Genomic DNA, 19372 nt, shown 5'->3' on the forward strand with positions numbered 1-19372 from the left:
CCAGGCAGTACTGTTCTTCAGAGGGGGTGGAGAAAGGGGGCACACAGAGGGGAGGAACAGGAGCCAAGGAAAAGGAATGAGAACTATGTCCTGCTAAGTGTTAACTGTGCTGGCAGGAAGCTCCTCCTCCCACCATCACTATCACTCTTCTGAAAGAGGATAAAGTGCTATCATTCAACCTACTCCAGTCAGACCCAGGACTGTCACCTTCACAAATTATATGTACAAGGCAGGAAAATGGATCCATCATGGCAAGGATACTTGATAATCCCAGCAAGGAGCCAGTAGTCATGACGCCGATGCCAGATCTCATAGGTCTTCTTTGTGACAGTTGCAGCTCGCTCTTCATTCTGCCAGAGGGAGTGTAGTTCTGGAAAGGCAGGAGACACCAGAAAGGTTGGAAGTTATTTCACAAACACAAGCAAGGGCATATAAACCAGTTCAAGCAGATAAAGATCTCATACCAGTGAAACCACCATCTGCTATGTTGAACATGAAGCGCTGCTTTACTGCCTTCTTGTGCCTTTCATCTACTGACTCTTTCAGCATCTCTCCATTCTGCAGCATCACCACGTCTCTCTTATCATCATCCTTTTTCTCATCTGTACACACAGGAAATTATTAGAAAAACAAGATACCACACAAGCTGGACCCACAAGGACCCCTTGCAGAAGAAAGATTAAGGGAGAGAAGGGAATTATCATTCCTCACACCTTTCTCATCCAGAGTGATTATAGGAGGTTCAGGAGGATTCTCAATAGGTGCTCTGTCCTCCACTTTCTCCACATCAGCTGCAGGAGGGAAAGGGAACATGAGATGTAGAGGAACACAGCAAGTCCACAGTTTTATTCTTCAACCAGAGAAACCCAATACTGTTCCATTAACTCCCCAGTGTTTTTCTACATTCAGGCCTGTTTTTTTAGGATGGAGTATTTTGTACCTTTGCTCTCTACTTCCATTGGTTCATCTGGTCTTTCCTTCACTTCCGGCTCCTCTACTTTTTTTTCATCTGCTTCTGTGGGGTTTGCTGGGGATTTTGCTTCCTGTGGTGGTGTCTCCACAGGCTGAGCACCCTGCAGAGGACAGCAATCAGTGAGAAGCAAGGTAAAGCAGTCCGTGGAAACAGAAGACAGCTACAGCAATTTAGAAAGCAAAGATGCACTAAACCCTCAGGCCAATTCTGAGGATCTGAGAGTTACCTTTAAATATCACTCCAAGAACTCATCTCTGTCTTATCAACTGAACAAAGAGAGATTAGAAGTAGAGAAATTTGCAAGAGAGATTGTGAGGCAAACAAGCCACCCAAGACTCACCTCCATTGGGACCTCTGTTTCAGTAGCAGAGGCACTGAGCTCTTTCTCTGATTCAGATGGCTCTCCTTGATCCTTAGCACTGGCTCCTTCTTCTACTTTTACTCCTTCTTCTGTGTATTCCCCACCCCAGAGCAGCACAGCAGACAAAAGAAGAGAAGCCATCAGTAAGGTCTTCCCCTCCCAGTTACCAAGCACACATCTCCTTTGCTCCCAGAGATCGGGCCCATCAAAATGGAACCAACATCACTCAACACCCCCCACCCCTTTCCTGCCCACTACAAATGCTGGACTTCTCACTGATGTCAGCTTATCCAAGGAAAGCTAGTGTCCTCTCTTGCCTTTAAGGGTTTGCACATGTCTTTGGCAGCCCTCCTAACACGAGAGTAAGTTGATCTGCGTCCACCTCCAGACCCCACCACCACAGTTCCGGTGAGGGGAACAGCCAGGATGAGGTCAGGACGCAGGGCTGCACAAGGGGGGAGCCCTCACCAGGTGGAGGAACAGGGGCGGGTGTATTCGGCTGTGTATCCCCTGGTGTTGAAGGAGTCGGAGTTTTCGGAGAGGGTGAGCTTGGCTGTGAAAGCTTCTTGTTCTCCTCTATCTCTGCCAGTTCTGGCATACTCCAGCGGCCGTTCACATGCTCAAATTCCTGCACCTGCATGAGAGGGAAATACATATCATTGGAGAGTCATACAAAGCTCGTCCTCAAACCAGCAGGGGCGGATCACTCAGCATACAACAAAAGTAGGTGTGAAAGGAGAGGTAACTCCCTAGCTCACTGACTACAGTATGACTACAGCTGTATGGACAGCAAAGGCCACATTGCTCTGCCAGGCACCTACCTTTTTGCGTATAAGTGACATGACCCCAATGCGAGTAAGGACGTGCTGTCGAGAAAGACCTTCCCGTGGGACCCCATCTGCAAAGGTCTCTGCACCATCAGCTCCAGGTTCACATAAATGGCGCATGAACAGCGAAACATAGGCCCTGAAGCAATTGAAAAAAGCAATTAGTCCATAAATCAAGTTGGCTGGAGACACGCATCATCAGACACCTTCTAGCACATAAGGGAAATTACCCCAGGATTCCTAACCCATAGTAACACAAGTTCTGGAGTCTAGGCTCCTTCAAGGGAGAATTTCCTGACAGAATTACTATATACAGAAAGGACACAAAGCTGACTCAAGAGACTTGAGCCAGAAGCAACCGTAAGCCTAGGAAAGACTCAGGGAGAGTATTCATTACATGCTTACTCCTCTGAAAGCATTTGCTTTTGGTGACTGATGAGTCAAATTCAAGTAAGAGAGCTGGGAACAAGCCCCTCATCTCTCCCAGCTTATACTTCATCCTCCCACGAAGAACCAACTATTACATTAAGGAAGTGTAGTCTCTAAGGCCCCACACTCATTCTTTCCCAAAGGGATTAGATGCTGCCTGTCTTCCATCCCTGCCTAATGCAGACTCACTTAAACTCTTTTTCTGACTTGCCACGGAGGTCCCGAACAAGCCATTGAGTGGTGAAGGCATCCTGAGGTGGCATTCCATAGCGCATGATGGCATTGAGGAAGGCTTTCCGCTGGCGAGCATTGAAACCCAAAACCTAGAATGGAGGAGGAGACATGCAGACATGGCAAGAACCATACAGAAGCAGCTAGGATGCAAATGCCTACTCCTGGTACTACTTACCTCGATGTTCCCCCCCACACGGGCAAGTAAGGGAGGCAGAGGCTTATCCTTATCATTTCTCAGGCCCTTGCGGCTAGGCCGACGAGCTGCTGAAGAGAGAAACGCAGCTAAGGAGGAGGGACAATGCACAGCACACTGTTGTGTGAATATTTTCCCGGCAGAATGGCACCACAAAATGTATAAGTCTCCCAAACTGAGTCCCAGCTGTTTTCTACACTCAGAGAAAGTGATGCAGGAAGTCTAGCTTCACCAGAACTTACCTTCAGACCTCTCATCGAAGTCCTCATCTCCTTCCTCAGAAGCAACTGAATAATCTGACTGATTATCTGACTGGTCATCCTGCCAGTCTGAAAGAAAAACAGCACGTGAGCCTGAGACGCTACTCCGTTACTTCCCAGCAAGATATACTTACACCCATTTTTCCCTCAGGGTCCTGTGGATTTGTACCTCTATCCTCCTGAGAGCCATCATTGTAGTTAACTTGCTTGCGGATACGTTTGCCCTTGCCCAGATTCCTGGCCAGATCCTCCTGTTGTTGTTCATAGTGGTGACGCAGCAGTTTCTCCCAGTAATCAGGATCCACTGACTCCTCCTGCTTAATGATCTCCCGTTCAACCTCCTCTTCTTCCTGCCAGAGAGGTAACAAATTTAGGGCTCTGTGCTCCAAGTCCCAATCTGTCATAGCAGATATATGCCTGCTTGTCCTTAAAAGCATCAGAGCTCAATTTACTTAATTGATCGTCCATCATTCCGCAGAACATACTAGCTGACATCCAACTCCTACTCACCCCCATCTCCTCCTCACGAACCACATACTGGGCCACCTTGAAGGAGCTGAGATACTCATTCATGCCCTGAAGTTCTGTATCTTCTGTTTCATCCTGGTTCCGATCCAACAGACGCTCAATTGCTTTGTCATCATAGTGGATGACACTGCTGTCCTCACCTTCTTTGTTATCCCCTGAAGGAAGAGCACAGGCACAGTTGCTGTGTGGATCTCGAGGGAGTAGGAAAGGGAATGCCAGCCTAGACCTCTCTGTTGAGCTATAATCAGCACTGTGTCCACAGTCTCTCACTACGTAAGGAGACAGATTTGCCCACCCCTTTCAGTTCTAATCCCAGGCACTCACCCCCCTCAGTAGCCTCATCCTTGAAGAGCTCTTCAGTGCCAAATTTGAGAATGTCATCAAGTTCCTGTTTGGACATGGAGCCTGTCTTGGAGCCCAACCCTGGTCTCACTACCAGATGAGTTAGCATCATTTTCTTCTTGGCCACCTGAGTGATACGCTCCTCCACTGAGGCCCTTGTCACAAAGCGGTATATCATCACTTTCTTGTTCTGTCCAATTCTGTGTGCACGACTGAAGGCCTAGAAAAGAGATGTGCTCAAAATAATCTAGAGCTACACAGGTAGTTGTCTGATACACCCGCCTACCTCCATAAGCTTCCCAGTTGCCTTCATTTTGGCTCTTAACACTAGTGAAGGCTGTATCCTGGAAGAACCCTCCACTATTTCACTGCCCATCTCTACCCATCCTCACTGCTCTAATTTTGCGTATTTCTGGACAGGAAATCTCACATTCCTTCACTCCTCCTGACAATTTAATTCCCCCTCTTCCTCAGGATTACTCCATTGTGAGTGGTCTCAGTCAGACTCACCTGGATATCATTGTGGGGGTTCCAGTCTGAATCGTAGATAATCACAGTGTCTGCTGTGGCCAAGTTAATACCAAGACCCCCAGCTCGAGTTGAAAGCAGAAAGCAGAACTGCTGAGCTCCAGGAGCTTAGATAAAAGAGAATAAAACTAATCAAGGGAGAGTGTAACACTCAAACAAGGATTTTTATCTGACCCACATCACTTGACAGGGAATTACTACTAACTTAACATTCCAGGAAAGCAATGGAAAGCTTGGGCCACAACAATCCCATGTTGACCACTATGCACATCCAAGGTGACAGTTTTCATTTTACAGGAAAAAAGGAGACTCCATACCATTGAAGCGATCAATAGCCTCCTGACGCATGTTTCCTGTGATTCCTCCATCAATCCGCTCATATTTGTACCCTTCATGTTCCAGAAAATCTTCTAGAAGGTCCAACATTTTAGTCATCTGCACACCAGAAAAACACCATCATGAAAGAGTGAGGGACAAGGGGATACCAGATCAACAGAGTTCTTTCTCAGAAAAAGAATTCTGAGCCTTAAGGTTTTTCCCCATGTACCTGAGAGAATATGAGCACCCTGTGACCCCCTTCCTTCAGGTTCTTTAACATCTTCTGGAGCAGCAACAGCTTTCCAGAGGCTCGAATAAGTGCGCTACCATCATACATGCCATTTGGCATTTTTGGAGCTTCCTGAGAAGAAAAAGAGAAAGAGGGAATAAGGGGCAAGGGACAAAAACAGCTTGAAGGGATGTAACTTGGCCTTAGTCCCCAGCTGTGTTCATCAGATGTTGGGTCACACCTGCTCATTTACCTTGGCACAACCACAAGGTAGTACACTGCTTGTATAAAACATCAGTGCTACCCTGTGCCTCTTCTCTTGCAATCTGACTTCTAGATACCCCCCTCTTTCTTTCTCAGTCCCTACTCTTCACCATCTTGCATGAGCCATGAGATAGCTCCTACCTGTCATAAAAATATGCTGATAAAAAAGGCCTTCCAGCATGTTAGGTCTAAATACGGACAAAATGAATAAAACAGAGGCAAAAAGAGAGGAATGGGAACCCCTCCATGCTTCAACTAGGGAGTTAACTGGCTCCTTGAAAACAACCAGCAGGGAATTTGCTTATACAGAGTAAGTGACTGGACATACCATAGCAGCCACAGGAAAGAGGTAGGGGTGGTTACAGCACTTCTTCAGATCCATAACAACATTGAGCAACGAGACTTGGTTACCACCACCTCGTGCATTCAGTGCCTCGAAGTTTCTTGTCAAAATGTATTTATAATATTTCCTGAAACAAAAAAGAAGGTACAACTCAGACACACCTCGTGAGAATGACTAACATGCTCTTCTCTTGCTAGATTCTGCACAGCTTGTGGCACTACCTGCCAGCTACCCAGACTCTGCCAGTGACATTCACTATTTCTTTATCCCTTACATCAGTGCACAGGATTAGTCCTTCCTCTGCTATAGTGGAAGCAGGAAATTTTCCTCTCATCCACTGTGCAGAAAGCCCTATAATGAGGATAAGGCTGTTTCAGCATCCTCTTTGAAACTGCAAAACAAAGAAACAGCAACTCAACAGCAGGTGCTTCATCCTCACACTCACTTCTGCATAGGGCTCAGCTCCACTCTGACAATGAGTTCAGTCTTAGATGGCATATTCTTGAAAACATCAGCTTTGAGACGCCTCAGCATATGCGGGCCCAGCATGTCATGCAGCTTCTTGATCTGATCTTCCTTGGCAATATCTGCAAACTCTTCTAGGAAGCCCTCCAAGTTACTGCAGAGAAACAGACACTCAGCAAATGCCACAAAGGAAAAAGAGAAAAAGAGCAAGGAAGGGGATAGGAGTGACAAGGCAGGCAGGCTGACTTGCGCTGCAAGACATACTGGAATCTCTCAGGTGTCAGGAAGTTCAGCAGGTGGAACAGCTCTTCCAGGTTGTTCTGCAGGGGAGTTCCTGTAAGCAGCAGCTTGTGCTGGAGGGAGTAACCATTCAGCACACGGAAGAACTGGAAAGTAGAGAGCAGGGAAGAAATGGTGAGAAAATTAAACAAACAAAACCAAACACAAACGTATTAAAGGCTTATCAAGTCATAGGCCTACAAAAAATAAATCTCCTAGGGAAAAAAGTTGACACCAAGCTAGGTTTCAATTTAGATCACATCAGCTGTTTGGACAAGAGCTCCAAGTAATTCACATTCCAATCAGGGTCACTAGATTGATCTCATTTGGATCATTGTTGTGCATAGCTAAAACATGACTGCAGTAACTCCTACAAGTTATCAGGTGCTGGTAAGGTTTCCTTTGCTCTTACAAGTTACAAGCTCCTTCAGACCACCAATCACTTCTAGACTGCTATACTATGTACTTTTTCTTCTTAAATTAGTGTTCCACATTCCTACAACTACTCTGCCTTGAGAATTCTAGAAATAGCTAAGTCACTCTTCCTATTCATATCAATCCTGGCAACATTCCAGAGCTCTGAACAAGCAGAGGAGAAAGAGAGCTAAGAGTTCGCCAATATGTCTTCAAGGTAATTTGTGCTGGTTTTCACAACAATGAAGTTAATTCCAGACAGATGTAGTGAGCAGTTAAAGTACTGCACCAAAAAGCACAAATGTACCATGTCCAGCAGCACAAACTGACAATAGAGCACTATTTTACTTACAAGCTTGGCGATTTCTTTGTGTATCTTACACTTAACATGATACGAGGTCAAACTTAATGAAAGTAGCTTGTACTAGATGGCAAACAAAAAACAAAGGAAACAAAGAAAAACACACTATCACTTATGTTTTGGTTATCGCACCAGAAGAATCCTTCTAGTGGCCTCTATGGGGACTTATCTTTCTATATAGTTACAGTTAAAAACATTCTCATTTTGGTAATAAAATGTGGAAGTTACTGATCGTATCTGCAAAACTTTAGTAGATAACCTCAATCTGTGAAGAAGCATCTGATCTGTCTTGCAGCCAAATACCTGTAAGCAGGAAACTGCTCTAGAAAAAGGTAGATTTAATGGTCCTCGGTGGATAAACAATAGTGTCAGAGTGTAACCTTGAGCCTCTACATCCTCTTTCAATTAATGAATATTAATAGTAAGCGTTCATTCATACTCCCAATAGTTTCAATGCTAGGCACAGAATGGCATCCAGTCTCAGTGCCTACAAAGATCTAGAAACTGAATTGCAAGCACAGCTGTGATGCCTCATGCCAAGACCCAAAAAGCTAAAGCCATTTCAATGTAAAAACAGAAATCAAGCAGCAACTATCCTACAGAGTCTCCAAGAACCTCTAAAACCAGATTTCCAATAACAATTGTTTTTAGCATCCTGAGCACTAGAACCCAGCTGATTAAGGCACAAGGGCCTATGGAGGGGCTGGATTAAGGAAGTACAGTCAAGTCTACTAAATTCAAACAAGCTTAGTTAAGGTGCAGCTTCATATAAAAGCAGCTATATGGCTTTCAGCACCTACCCAGACATTTTCGAACACCTCTGCCCACCTCTTCCATTTGTATAGCATCTAATTAGTTCTGCTTCAAAGCTGGATGAACACAGAGAGCAAACCTACTCTGGAAGCAGGGTAATTGTGCTCACGGAGCTTGTTTTATGCTCAGCATGGTAAACCTTTTCAGAATAAAGGTGTTGCAGATATATGATATGCTTTCAGAGAAGCCAGTTTGTATTTCAGAGCAACAACCACATCCAGGTTTTTCTGTTTTCCAGTCTACATCAATTGCCCATTCACCTGGAAAGAAATGGTGTTTTGACCAGTGGTCTGTGTTTAACCCCATGTTTTATCCAGTGATCTGTATAAAAGTAAAGTTGTTCCCAATGATGACTGATATCCAGACAAAGGCTGATAAATTTCTTTTAAATAATACATGAAATTTATTACTGAACAAATGACTAAGACTTGTCAGACAAACTTATGAGCTTAGAAGCAGCTATTGAATCTTGTGAACACTCTTTGCCCATTCCCCCCCCACAACATATGCCATGCCTATGAACCGCCTATACTTCTCTATACCTTAGACTGATTGTTCTTCAGCCTGTGAGCTTCATCCACAATGAGACAGGCCCAGTCAATAGAGCCTAGTATGGCCATATCAATTGTGATCAGTTCATAGGAAGTGAGAAGCACATGGAACTTCACAGCAGCCTCCTTCTGCAAAGGAAAAGGATGAATATGTAACAGGATAGAGGAATGGCCCCATGCAAAACAGATGCAGTGTTTCTCCATGTTATCCTCATGAGCCCCAGTCAAACAGCACATCAAAAACTGTTCACATCGACAATTTTCTGTCACAAGATTCAAAATGCTGCCCAAACCATTTTAGTCTTTCAATCCCCCACTACTCTCAACACATGTAAGTCTCCTCTACCTCCTCAATACCCGCTACTTTTGGACAGCTGCCAAATACTCTAACACAGATGTTTAACAACTAAGTCATGAGTAGAGGCATGTTAAGGAAATGAGATTCGGAGAAGAGTGGCTCATCAAAAAGCTAAGGCTAAAAAAGATAAATAGCTTACCATGGAATTTTAAATTATTGTTAGTACTTAATGTAGTTTAATTTCAAGGGAAGGAAAGGAGTCCTATCTACCTCCGCCAATGAAAATGCTTTAGCTTCCATACTGGTTTTACTAGGAAGACTAAAATTCTACAGAAACTAGCCACCTATATCAGACTCTTCCTTCTTGTCTGGGCATGGCCTCACTGTCAGCCAGTTCCTCAGAGAGATTAAAAAGTTCATACTTTTTTTGTATATTTGTCTTTTACATACAACGGACTTATATCTGTAGAAACTATACACAACTTCACAGGCTAAGTAGGAAAGACACGGGGACTTGCCTATGGTCAGTATTATCTTAGCTTTCTTTTTTCAGTACTGAATTAGTTCAGACTATTCGAGTGTTTAAACAGTCTACAGCAGGAGTCTAAACGCCCACTTGTCATCAATTTGCAGTTATTTCCCCTTGGAAACTAAAAGCATAATCAGTTCCCAGGGACATCAGAGTATCTGAACCTCAGCCGCTGAAAGCTAGTCTAAGTACGTCTCTTAAATCAGGTTTGTGTTACAGCAGAGTTCCGTACCTTCATTCTGGATGCTTTTTTGCCTCCACGTATGGCATTATCCTCAAAAGTAAACTCATTCTCACGGATGATGGCCCGGCTGTCTTTGTCCCCAACATAGGTCACTACATACATATCCGGGGCCCACATTTCGAATTCTCGTTCCCAGTTGATGATTGTGGACAGGGGAGCACTCACCAAGAAGGGACCCTTGGAGTGGCCCTACAAATAGAGTCAGTAAGAGCATTAGATGACTGCAATCACTAATACAGGCACTAATACACGGGGTAGTGACCTCCCAGCTCTCACCTCTTTGTATAAGGAATACAAGAACACTGCTGTCTGCACAGTCTTTCCCAGACCCATTTCATCAGCCAAGATTGTATCTGTACCCTGGGCCCAAGAGAAGCGTAGCCAGTTCAGTCCTTCCAGTTGGTAGGGGTGCAAGGTCCCGCCTGTTACATCGAGGTACTCCGGTTGCCGGTCATATTTCACTGTTGGCTACAGTGGAAGAGTTAAGACCCTTTACCTTAGCTAGATAGCTACCAAGAGTCCTTTCTCAGTCACCCATACATTCATTAGTACAGAGAAGGCTTCACAGATGACAACCAGACTACCACCAAACCTAATTCCCAAATGGCCAAAGGTACCCACTGAGAAGCCTTTTATTTTTGTAAACCTCTTTCACCTAGTCTCACCCAATGGACAAGGTAGACCTTTGTCTGAAGGCTCCATAAGCCATTTTTGCTTTAGGCCATGAAGGAACTCTAAACCATATGCTGTTCCCTCTTCAGTTTCCTATTTACCTGCTGGCACCCCAAAATAAGCAGATCAAATGGCTTCTAAGCAATAAACATTAACTTACATCTACTGTGGGAGTCTCAGGGGGCCTTTCCAGTTTCCGCATCTTCACTTTCTTTAACTTCTTACCAGGCCTGCCCTCTTCACCTCGCATCAGCTCCCTACGCAGAGACAGTCCCAAGAACTTGTAAGTTTAATGGCTTTTTGTTAACAGATCAAGAGAAAACTATTGCAAAGAATAGGAGGGCAATCACCCAACTCAATAGGCTCAAGAGAACAAGGCTGGAGCCTTCATGAACTGGTGGAGAGGTACAAGGCCCCTGCCCAAAGGCATAAGGAGTCAGCAACAAGGGGGACCGCAATACGCCAATATTTTCTCTTGAGGGAAGTGAGAACACAACCTCTAGATACTCCTCCTACCTGTGATTCCAGTAGCCTTGCTTGTAGAGGTCATAATCTTGAATATCCACATCTTCACTTTCCCAGGAAGCCTGGTCATAGGGTAGGTCTCTCCATTTAATCAAATAGTGGACATTCCCCTTCTTATCCACACTGCGGAACAAACCAGTAAGTCTTAAGCACAGTGAAATGGCACTACTCACCCAACCTACTCAAATGCAAGAGAAGGGAAGGAGGTCTTAGCGAAACAACAGAAACAGAACAACTATATTTGTCATACCAACAAAAAAACTCCCACTGTTTCTCCCAGTCATATTGCAGTTTAGCTCTTCCATTCTCCCTTAGCCCTGCTTAAGGTCTTTGTTGAAAATCCTCTTTGTTACCCCCACCTACCTATGATTAAGGATCCTGTGGATCATCATCCACTCTGGCTTGATCCCATATCGATAGAATCGCTCCTCCATCTCAGCATATTTGGGGTCTTTGTTTTTTCTCTTTCGGCTCTTCTCTTCTTCCCCTCCAAAGTCCCCTGAGGGTGGCTCATCCATATCATTTTTGCGTTGGTAGTTACGAAACATGACCTGGCAGTGCAGCTCCAGCTGAAGTCAGGACACAAGCAGTTAGTAGGTGTTTTATCCTCAGCTATCCATCCTTCTGACACGGTTAAGAGTCCTCCACTCACCTGCAGCTCTGACACCCAAGAGCAGTGCCAGTAGGACATGCCCTGCCATTTGACAAAGAACTGCCTTTCAGGCCGACCCTCCAGAGGTTTAGGGGGTGGAGCGTTGGGGTCCGCATCAGGTGGACGTGGTGGTGCGGGGCCAACTGGGGGCTGACCCCACTTCCAGATCAAAATCTTCTGCACCTTTCCTTTCAGAGCTGGGCACTGGAAAGTTAAACAGAGGTTGATGCATCAGTGTAGGTACTTCAACACAGAAGCACTGAGCAGAAACACAGAGTCACTTTCACAGTTTTACTATGCAGACAGAATTTGCTAGGCTTGATGAGCCCAGTAGTCCGTCCAACCACAACTTCCATTTAAAGTTTGTGCAGAAAGTATTCTGCTGTAGAACTAAGGGCCCAGCATAGGGTTATGTCCTGAAACAGCTTTTTTGTTCATCATCTTGTAAGTCCGTATCACCTAATGAAAGCAACTAACACCACTTACATTAATTATTTCAAGAACTGTCTGGACAAGTGTGATATTTCTCCTAACCATCTACTAAAAAAGGGCTTGGCATTACAGAGCTCACACTGCAAAATAAAAACCAAGTTTGTCTCAGCATCAGTTCAAAATACTTTCAGCACTGAATTTGCTTGTGCTTGTTCTTCTGCTTCTACACAGATACAGGAGCCAAGAAAAGTGAGCCTTGGCATCCTGGACTAAAAACCATCCATCAACCCTGCACATGGGCAAACTTCATGAAACTCAAAGGCTGTCAACCTGGTCCTTCCCACTGTCTGGAGAAGGCAGCTAATCAACAAGGCGCAATACGGCCACAAAAAGCCAGGCCTTTATGTTTTATGACAAAGGTGTGAGAGGAGATAAGAGTCTTCGAAGGACCAATCATTTCCAGGAAAGCATGATAAACTGAAGGGATTAGATCACTCAACTCTCATAGCAACAGGAGAATGGTACTAGCAGAAACTCACAGTGCAGCGAGGACACAGCCACTCTCCATTGGGAATCTCAGGCAATGGGGGATTCAGACAGTGGATGTGATAGGATGAAGGACAGGCATCACAGCACAGCAGCTCTCCTCCATCCTTGCAGACTCTACAGAACTCCATATGGTGGTCATCCTCTTCCTCAGCATCCCCCACTACATCCTCCAGGATTTCCTCACCTTCAGAGTTATCCTCCTTTGCTTCCCACTGAATGCCCTCTTTTTCCTATAGGAGAGGGAAATCAGAAAAACAAAGCCACATATTTGTGATTATTTTATTACCACAGAAGAGCAGCCTCAAGTCACTTGACATCCCCCTCCTCCATGGTCTCTTGCACTGTTTGGGGAATTCATTACTCACACAGTGTGGGCAGCTCCATTTGCCCTCTGGAGCTTTCTCCATATCTGGGTCCAGGCAAACCATGTGGTAGGCACGCGGGCAGGTATCACAGAGTATAATTTCTCCTCCCTGCTGGCACACCTCACAGTAGTCCTGGTGATCAGTCTCATAGCCATCCACAGCCACTGTGGAGTCCTCCTCACCTGCAGAGGGGTGGTGAGGAGTTATAGTAGTACAAGCCACAGGTATAGGCTTCGTACAGCAAGGGTACTCTCCCAACAGCCTACATAGCAATGCAGAGACCCAGAATCCAAAACTTGTATACTGTTAAATATCCAAACTCTGCACAGACGTTCTCCAATCTTTCCACACACTTAGCTGTGCTGTCTCCCATTGTCAGCAAGTATCAGTACCTTTCTTTTTCTTTTTCCCAGCTTTGAGTTTTTTGCGACTGCGGCTACTACGGCTTGTAGATCCATCTGAAACAGAATAGCTGTTGATACTGGCATCATCAAAGTCTGACTCTATATCCAGATCATCATCTTCACTCTGAGGTAAGAGAAAAGCCATGTTACTCAGACACACGTGCTGGGGGGCAGCAGATATCCCCCCCAGCATTCCTAGCACATCATCATCTCCTCCTCAGAAAGTCAAGGTAGGAGCATCACTTACTGATGATCTTTTACGCTTGGAACCAAATCCTCCCAGTTTGATTTTCAGAGGTGCCACCTTCTTTGTTTTGGGTTTCTTGATATCAGGAATACGAGGACTTGCCTTAGGCTTCCGCCGGGCATTGGGTCCTGAGAACACAGGAGACAGAGTCAGAAGGGCTACTGCCTTCACACCACTCACGCTCAATCATCCTGCCAGACTCTTCATCTCACCTTTGCCTTCCTTTGTCTTGGCTTTCCTGAGTGGTACATCTACGGGGGGCTGCGGCAGGACAGCATCCACGTTTGTCACCATACTCTCCACTACTGCAACAGCCGCAGCTGCAGCAGCTGCCACAGATGCACCTGAACTTCCCTTGAAGGGGTTGTTTGTGCTAAACTCCCTCCATTTGGCTCCCAATACCATCATCATCTTCGACACTGCTATTTTTGGGTTCTTGGCTGCGATAAGTGGCCTGTGTGCAGTTAAGGAAGGCAGGAAGGAAGGAAGAGTTACTGAAGCACCCTGAAATCTACATTATTTCTCCCTGCTGCCACCCCCATCAGCACATCTATCTCAAACTACCTTCCTTTCTAATCTCTGATCTCAACAGTCAATGAATCTTTCCACTCCCATCCTTCACTCTATGGGGAGGATGCAAATGCTCAGAGGCTTGGAAAAAGAAACAGAATTTAGCATAGTAGGGAAGAAAGGGGACTGGGAGTGAGGACTTGCATCATCTCGATGACTAGAAACAAAAAAGCTGTGGATCAACTATTTTACTGTTACTTCAGTTTTTGCTCTAGGTATGACACCAGTGTCTCTAATGTGCACTTGAGGTTCCAAAAATCAAGGAATCTAGTTGTTGTCCCATCTCTTTTTTTTTGTTCCAGAGTCCTTTCAGGCATAGGCTTGCAGCTCACCTGACAAATTGGCTGAAAGCTTTGTAGTTGGTGAGTGTGCGGTAATCCTCCTCTGTGAAGATGTGATCAATATCCTCCATGCCCCAATCTTCCAGGAGCTGAGCAGATGACTTTGGCTCCTATGAAGAGAGAATTACAGAGAAAATGTTCTGGTTCTGCTCTAGGAAAGAGTAGAACTTCCTCACATCTTCCACATTCCACAAATGACCCAGGGAATTTTTTTCCCCCCACATCCACTTATCACCACAGGACACAGTCTCAACAGAAGACAGCGAAGGTGGGAAAAATCTTTGGATTCAATGTAAATTCCATGTGTGTTTAAAGTAAAAGACAGGAAGGAATGCAAGGTGGGAAAAAGGTCAAGTCAAGCAGGGCTAGTGGAGGAAGAAGAAACCAAACAGGCCCAACTCCCTCTGCCATCACAAATGGAGAGCACAATGATCCCCCAAATCAGATACCTGGGAATGAAGAGCAAGCACTAAGTCAGCAGGGTAGCTTCTCACCTTTGAGTCATCATCTTCTTCCTCTTCTTCCTCCTCCTCCTTGCGCTTGGCTTTGTTTTTCTTTTCCTTCTTAGGTCCTAATTTCTTCTTTTTCTTTTTCCCAGGGGTATAATCACTGCCCTCACTGTCAGAACGCAGAACTTCCTCTTCTTCCTCCACAAACTCATTCCCCTCACCAGAGCTGTCCCCTAGCTGGGGAGGGAGGGAGAGAGAAGATCAGGCAGCTGTGAGAAAACATCCTGGAGAAGCACTAAACATCGCTCTCTCCCCATGCTCTAGAGGATTCATACAAAGGACTGCTGCCATAGACCAACATCAGTAAGCACCCTCACCCTACATATCCATATTTCAGTGTGACCTTAGGCATCCTTTTCCTTACCTCCTTCTTCTGACGCTTGCTGAGCTTGGGCACTTTGGGTTCCTTTAGTTTCTTGGGCTTCTTCTTCTTCTTGATTTTGGGGGTGTCAGCCTCTGACAGAAGCTCTTCTTCTGCTTCTTCTTCAGGTTCTGGATGTGAAGAGGCAACATGTCTCATTCAAACCGCACCTGTGCACTACAGTATAGCCCACTTCACAGAGATCAACTTGTCTGTTTCTTGCTCCATACAAACAGAACTAGTTACAACTCTTACTGTTCACAACAGATACTCCGAAATTGTTATCCTAAGGTACCACTGAACACAGTTTTCCCCCTCCCAACACCTCCTACTTACACAATATTCTTTCTCCAAGCAGAATTACACTCAGAACTTAAGGACAAGAAGTTTGCCATAACCCAACAAGAAGAGGAAAGAGTGTAAAACAGGTAGCCACATGAGAACCTGACTAGGATACTGTTTCAGTTCATGGGTCTTCAGGAAAGAAATCATCTAGCCCCTTCAGCTGTACAGAGTATGCTGCAGCTGCATGCAAAATACAGGCCAGTAAGCCACTACTTCTCCTCCTCCACAGGAAAGTTGTTACTCAGCAACTCTATTCTGATCCAGATTTGACAGAATCTTCCCTCAGCCCCAACAGCTAGCAAGCTCACTACTCGGCCAGAAGAACACATGCCAGTTCCCCACCACCACTGCACACTCCCATTTGTGTGCCCCCTTCGTGGCTGCCCCCAGCCTGAGGGGTACGGGCAGCCAGGCAGCTCTTCCCTTTGTGGCAGCAGGCTGCGGGAGCAGCGCGGCCACCCGCCCTCCCCCGCCGCCCCGCCCACCGAACACAGCCAGAGTCACTCCTTCTCCCTCCAAGGGAAAATGGCCTCCTGACCACCAGAGCTGGGCAGGATGAAGGAAGCCACAGGTCAGAGGAGCTACTGCAGCCAGGGGTGAAACAGCAGAGGACAAGCTCTCAGAACCTGGGGTCCCACACCTGGCTCCTGCCATATTACCAGTGGATGTCTCTTCACTCCCATGGTCCTGTAACACCAGGTCCTTCAGGGATCACACCTCTTCTTCTACCCCAAGTTCCGACTTAGAGCCTTTGGTGACCCATCCTTTCCAAGGTACTATATATACTCTCTACTTTGTAGGAAATTTAACAGTTTTTCTTCATCCAGATTTTCCTTACTGACAGTCCCCTTCTGCCCAAGATTTCAGAGATGCCAGAAAACCCTAGGGTCAAAGCTTAAGAAAAAATGCCAAACAAACAAAAATCCAAAAACCCACACCACCATCTTCCCTTTCCAGTTACAACACTTCTCTTATATGATGCTACAACACTACAGCATGAGTTAGTATGAAAACTCAAACTTGTCTTACAATCCAACGCATCCATTTATATATTATTCCTTTCCACAAGGAAATGAAGAATCCAGGTGCATGGCCACAGAGCAAGTCATCAACAACAGCAGCAATAAAAAAACCCCCATACCACATGAGTTCCCAGGGCTCTAACTCAAGCCTCACCTTGATGATGAGGATGCAAATGAGGGAAAAGATACAAGGACTACAAGAAAAGGAAAGGTGAGCAAGCAGCACAGAGCAAGAACCACAAGAAACCTCAATAATTGGGTGTGGTGACGAAGGAAAGTGGGTCACGCAACAGCCCAGGGCAGTTTTCTCTGGACGTCAGCCGGTCTGAGTTCCCAGATGAAAGCAAGCCAGGCAACCTGCCCTTTCACATATTACCGCTCTTCCCCCTCCCCATTCATGAAATATCAAATTCGCAGGCATTTTGGTACCCCATCAGAATTGGACACTCTGCCTCCACCCTCTACACCCCCTCAAAGCACAGGCCCCGACAACCTGCAATGCCTTGGAACAAAGTCAGTTCCACCTGACACAAAGCCCCGAGCCTCGCGCTTTGAAGTAACCCTGGGACTTGGATATCAAAAACATACACGTGGCTGGCAGTAAAAAGAAAAATTACATTCCCCAACACATCACGGGCTGCCCAGGGAAGTAGTGGATTCTCCGTCCCTGGAGGTTTTTAAAAAGAGACTGGATGTGGCACTTAGCGCCATGGTCTAGCAACCGCAGTGGTAGTGGATCAAGGGTTGGACTTGATGATCTCGGAGGTCCCTTCCAACCCAGCTGATTCTATGATTCTATGTATTTCACACATTCAGCCTGAGACCAGCATTCTCCCCATTCCACATGCATGCCCTGCAGGCTCGCCATACCTGGATGCTGGGGGATAGCGTTGTTCAACAGGATCTCCATCTCATCATCATCGCTGCCCCCTGAGCAGGGCGACGGAGATCCAATGCCCGATGCCATGTCCTCCGAGCCGGGGGAGGCCTGGGCTTACACAGAGTGTCGTCTTCTTGCCAGTCCGGCCAGTGCTTCATTGAAGAGAAAAAGAGAAAGTTACAGCAGACCCGAACTCCGTTTTTCCAAGCAATAGTGCTACCAAGAGGATCCGTGAGAAAGCTTAGACAGCAACTTTACTAGATTTAGAGCCTATGCAAAAGAGAAACACTGGCAGCAAAGTACCAGCTCAGAGTTGTGATGGAGCAGGCTTTGAGGACACCAGATATTAAACTGAGTCAGCAGCTCATCTCTGGCGAGGAAGCCAAAACAAAAACAGCCGTCCTAAAGGAAAACTCTCCCGTCCTCTGCAGCCGGGTGCCCTCGGTTATTTCTGCCTTAGGTCGGGAGAAGGCAGCGGTGCGGGCGAGGCAGTCGGGCTCCCACGGGAGCCCCGGGGCCGGCTGTCAGCGCGGTGCCCGGCCCGGCAGCCCTGAGCTGGCACCGCAGCGCCGGCCCGGCCCGGCCCTGCCCTGCCCCGCCGCCGGTCGCACACAAAAGGCCGGCGGGCTCTGCAGCCCCGCTCCGCCGCCCCCGCCCGGAGCGGGGCTGCGCGGCGCAGGGCGGGGGCGGGGGGCACCGTCTCCCGGGGGGGGGTGCGGGGCGGGGCCGGGGAAGTCCGGCTGCGGAGCGCCGAGAGGCCGCAGCTCCCTAGGGGCCGCCGCGGACCGGGGCTGCGGCACCGCCGGGGCGGCGGCAGAGGGGCCGGACCCGTCCTGCGGCCGCCCGGGCGCGGGGACGGCGTGTCCCCGGGGCAGCTGCGGCAGGGGCCGACGGGGCCCCCGGCGGAGAAGGGTGCCTGTCGGCGGGGACGCCCCGCGAGGCGGCAGACGGCCTTGCCCGCTCTCGTTCCCTTCCGGTTCCTCACCCGGCTCCGGACCCCAGGTCCTCGCTCGCCGCCGCTGCCGCTGAAGGGAAAATGGCTCCGATCGCGGCACCGCCTCTTAAAGGGGAAAAAAAAAAACCCGGTTAAGCCCCGCCCCCTCCCGCCCACATCCCATAATATGCCCCGGGACCCCGGCAACAGGCCCCGCCCCCGTCTCCCCGGCAAACCCCCCCCCCCCCCCCAGACATCCCATAATACTCACCCTCTCCTCAGAACTTCCCACTCACTGCCCGGCCGGCATCCCATAATACCCACCCCTCCCGCCGGGAACATCCCATAATACTGTTCCCCCCCCGAGAAACATCCCATAATAGTCCCCCATGCTCGCACCCTTCGCTCCGACATCCCATAATACTTGCCCCCCCATCCCATAATACTGCCCCCTCCCCCCCCGCCCCGCGCGGGACCCTGCGCGTCGGGGCAGGGCGCCCCCCCGCGGCGCGGCCCTGCGCGCGCGCCCCCCGGGGCTGCCATCCCATAATAGGCGAGTCCTCCTCCCGCGGGGAGCGCGCGGTGGGAGGGGGAGGGCACACTGTGAAGACCCCCCCCAGAACATCCCATAATAGTCACAGCCCGGACGCGCACATCCCATAATAGTCACTCACACCACACCACACCCCCCGCTCCCAGGCAGGCATCCCATAATAGTCGCCGGGAGCCACCGTCCAGCCCGGCATCCCATAATACTCGCGGCCGCCTGCCCCGCACCCGC

General features: G+C 47.7%; 1 protein-coding gene and 1 non-coding gene across 5 annotated transcripts in view; both read right to left on the reverse strand.

The window, feature by feature from the left end:
• CHD4 (chromodomain helicase DNA binding protein 4) overlaps nt 1-19006 on the reverse strand; it is a 21224-nt gene extending 2218 nt beyond the window's left edge. Inside the window, exons 1-37 of one of the 4 annotated variants that reach the window (XM_027681341.1) lie at nt 18991-19006; nt 18643-18717; nt 17648-17809; nt 15414-15541; nt 15035-15226; nt 14532-14650; nt 13842-14083; nt 13630-13757; nt 13371-13506; nt 12979-13160; nt 12604-12843; nt 11633-11836; nt 11344-11549; nt 10972-11103; nt 10616-10712; nt 10060-10251; nt 9772-9972; nt 8704-8841; nt 6559-6680; nt 6275-6448; nt 5815-5956; nt 5223-5354; nt 4993-5110; nt 4658-4782; nt 4130-4367; nt 3788-3960; nt 3447-3627; nt 3260-3370; nt 3000-3088; nt 2780-2913; nt 2156-2300; nt 1803-1968; nt 1314-1423; nt 941-1073; nt 714-791; nt 465-602; nt 246-370 (exon numbers count right to left, since the gene is read on the reverse strand). In XM_027681341.1, the coding sequence (XP_027537142.1) occupies nt 246-370; nt 465-602; nt 714-791; nt 941-1073; nt 1314-1423; nt 1803-1968; nt 2156-2300; nt 2780-2913; nt 3000-3088; nt 3260-3370; nt 3447-3627; nt 3788-3960; nt 4130-4367; nt 4658-4782; nt 4993-5110; nt 5223-5354; nt 5815-5956; nt 6275-6448; nt 6559-6680; nt 8704-8841; nt 9772-9972; nt 10060-10251; nt 10616-10712; nt 10972-11103; nt 11344-11549; nt 11633-11836; nt 12604-12843; nt 12979-13160; nt 13371-13506; nt 13630-13757; nt 13842-14083; nt 14532-14650; nt 15035-15226; nt 15414-15541; nt 17648-17744 (5268 nt within the window). In that variant the 5' untranslated portion in view covers nt 17745-17809; nt 18643-18717; nt 18991-19006. Of the gene's footprint in view, nt 1-245; nt 371-464; nt 603-713; nt 792-940; nt 1074-1313; nt 1424-1802; nt 1969-2155; nt 2301-2779; nt 2914-2999; nt 3089-3259; nt 3371-3446; nt 3628-3787; nt 3961-4129; nt 4368-4657; nt 4783-4992; nt 5111-5222; nt 5355-5814; nt 5957-6274; nt 6449-6558; nt 6681-8703; nt 8842-9771; nt 9973-10059; nt 10252-10615; nt 10713-10971; nt 11104-11343; nt 11550-11632; nt 11837-12603; nt 12844-12978; nt 13161-13370; nt 13507-13629; nt 13758-13841; nt 14084-14531; nt 14651-15034; nt 15227-15413; nt 15542-17647; nt 17810-18642; nt 18745-18990 lie in introns of those variants that run through there. The other 3 variants (XM_027681344.1, XM_027681343.1, XM_027681342.1) reach the window with 3 other exon arrangements.
• On the reverse strand, nt 1637-1775 carry LOC113966669. Its single transcript, XR_003533916.1, has one exon.
• Nucleotides 19007-19372: the final 366 nt, after the last annotated feature.

Source organism: Neopelma chrysocephalum, unplaced genomic scaffold (genome assembly GCF_003984885.1).
Source record: "Neopelma chrysocephalum unplaced genomic scaffold, ASM398488v2 Primary Assembly neopelma1_60, whole genome shotgun sequence".
Lineage (NCBI taxonomy): Eukaryota > Metazoa > Chordata > Aves > Passeriformes > Pipridae > Neopelma > Neopelma chrysocephalum.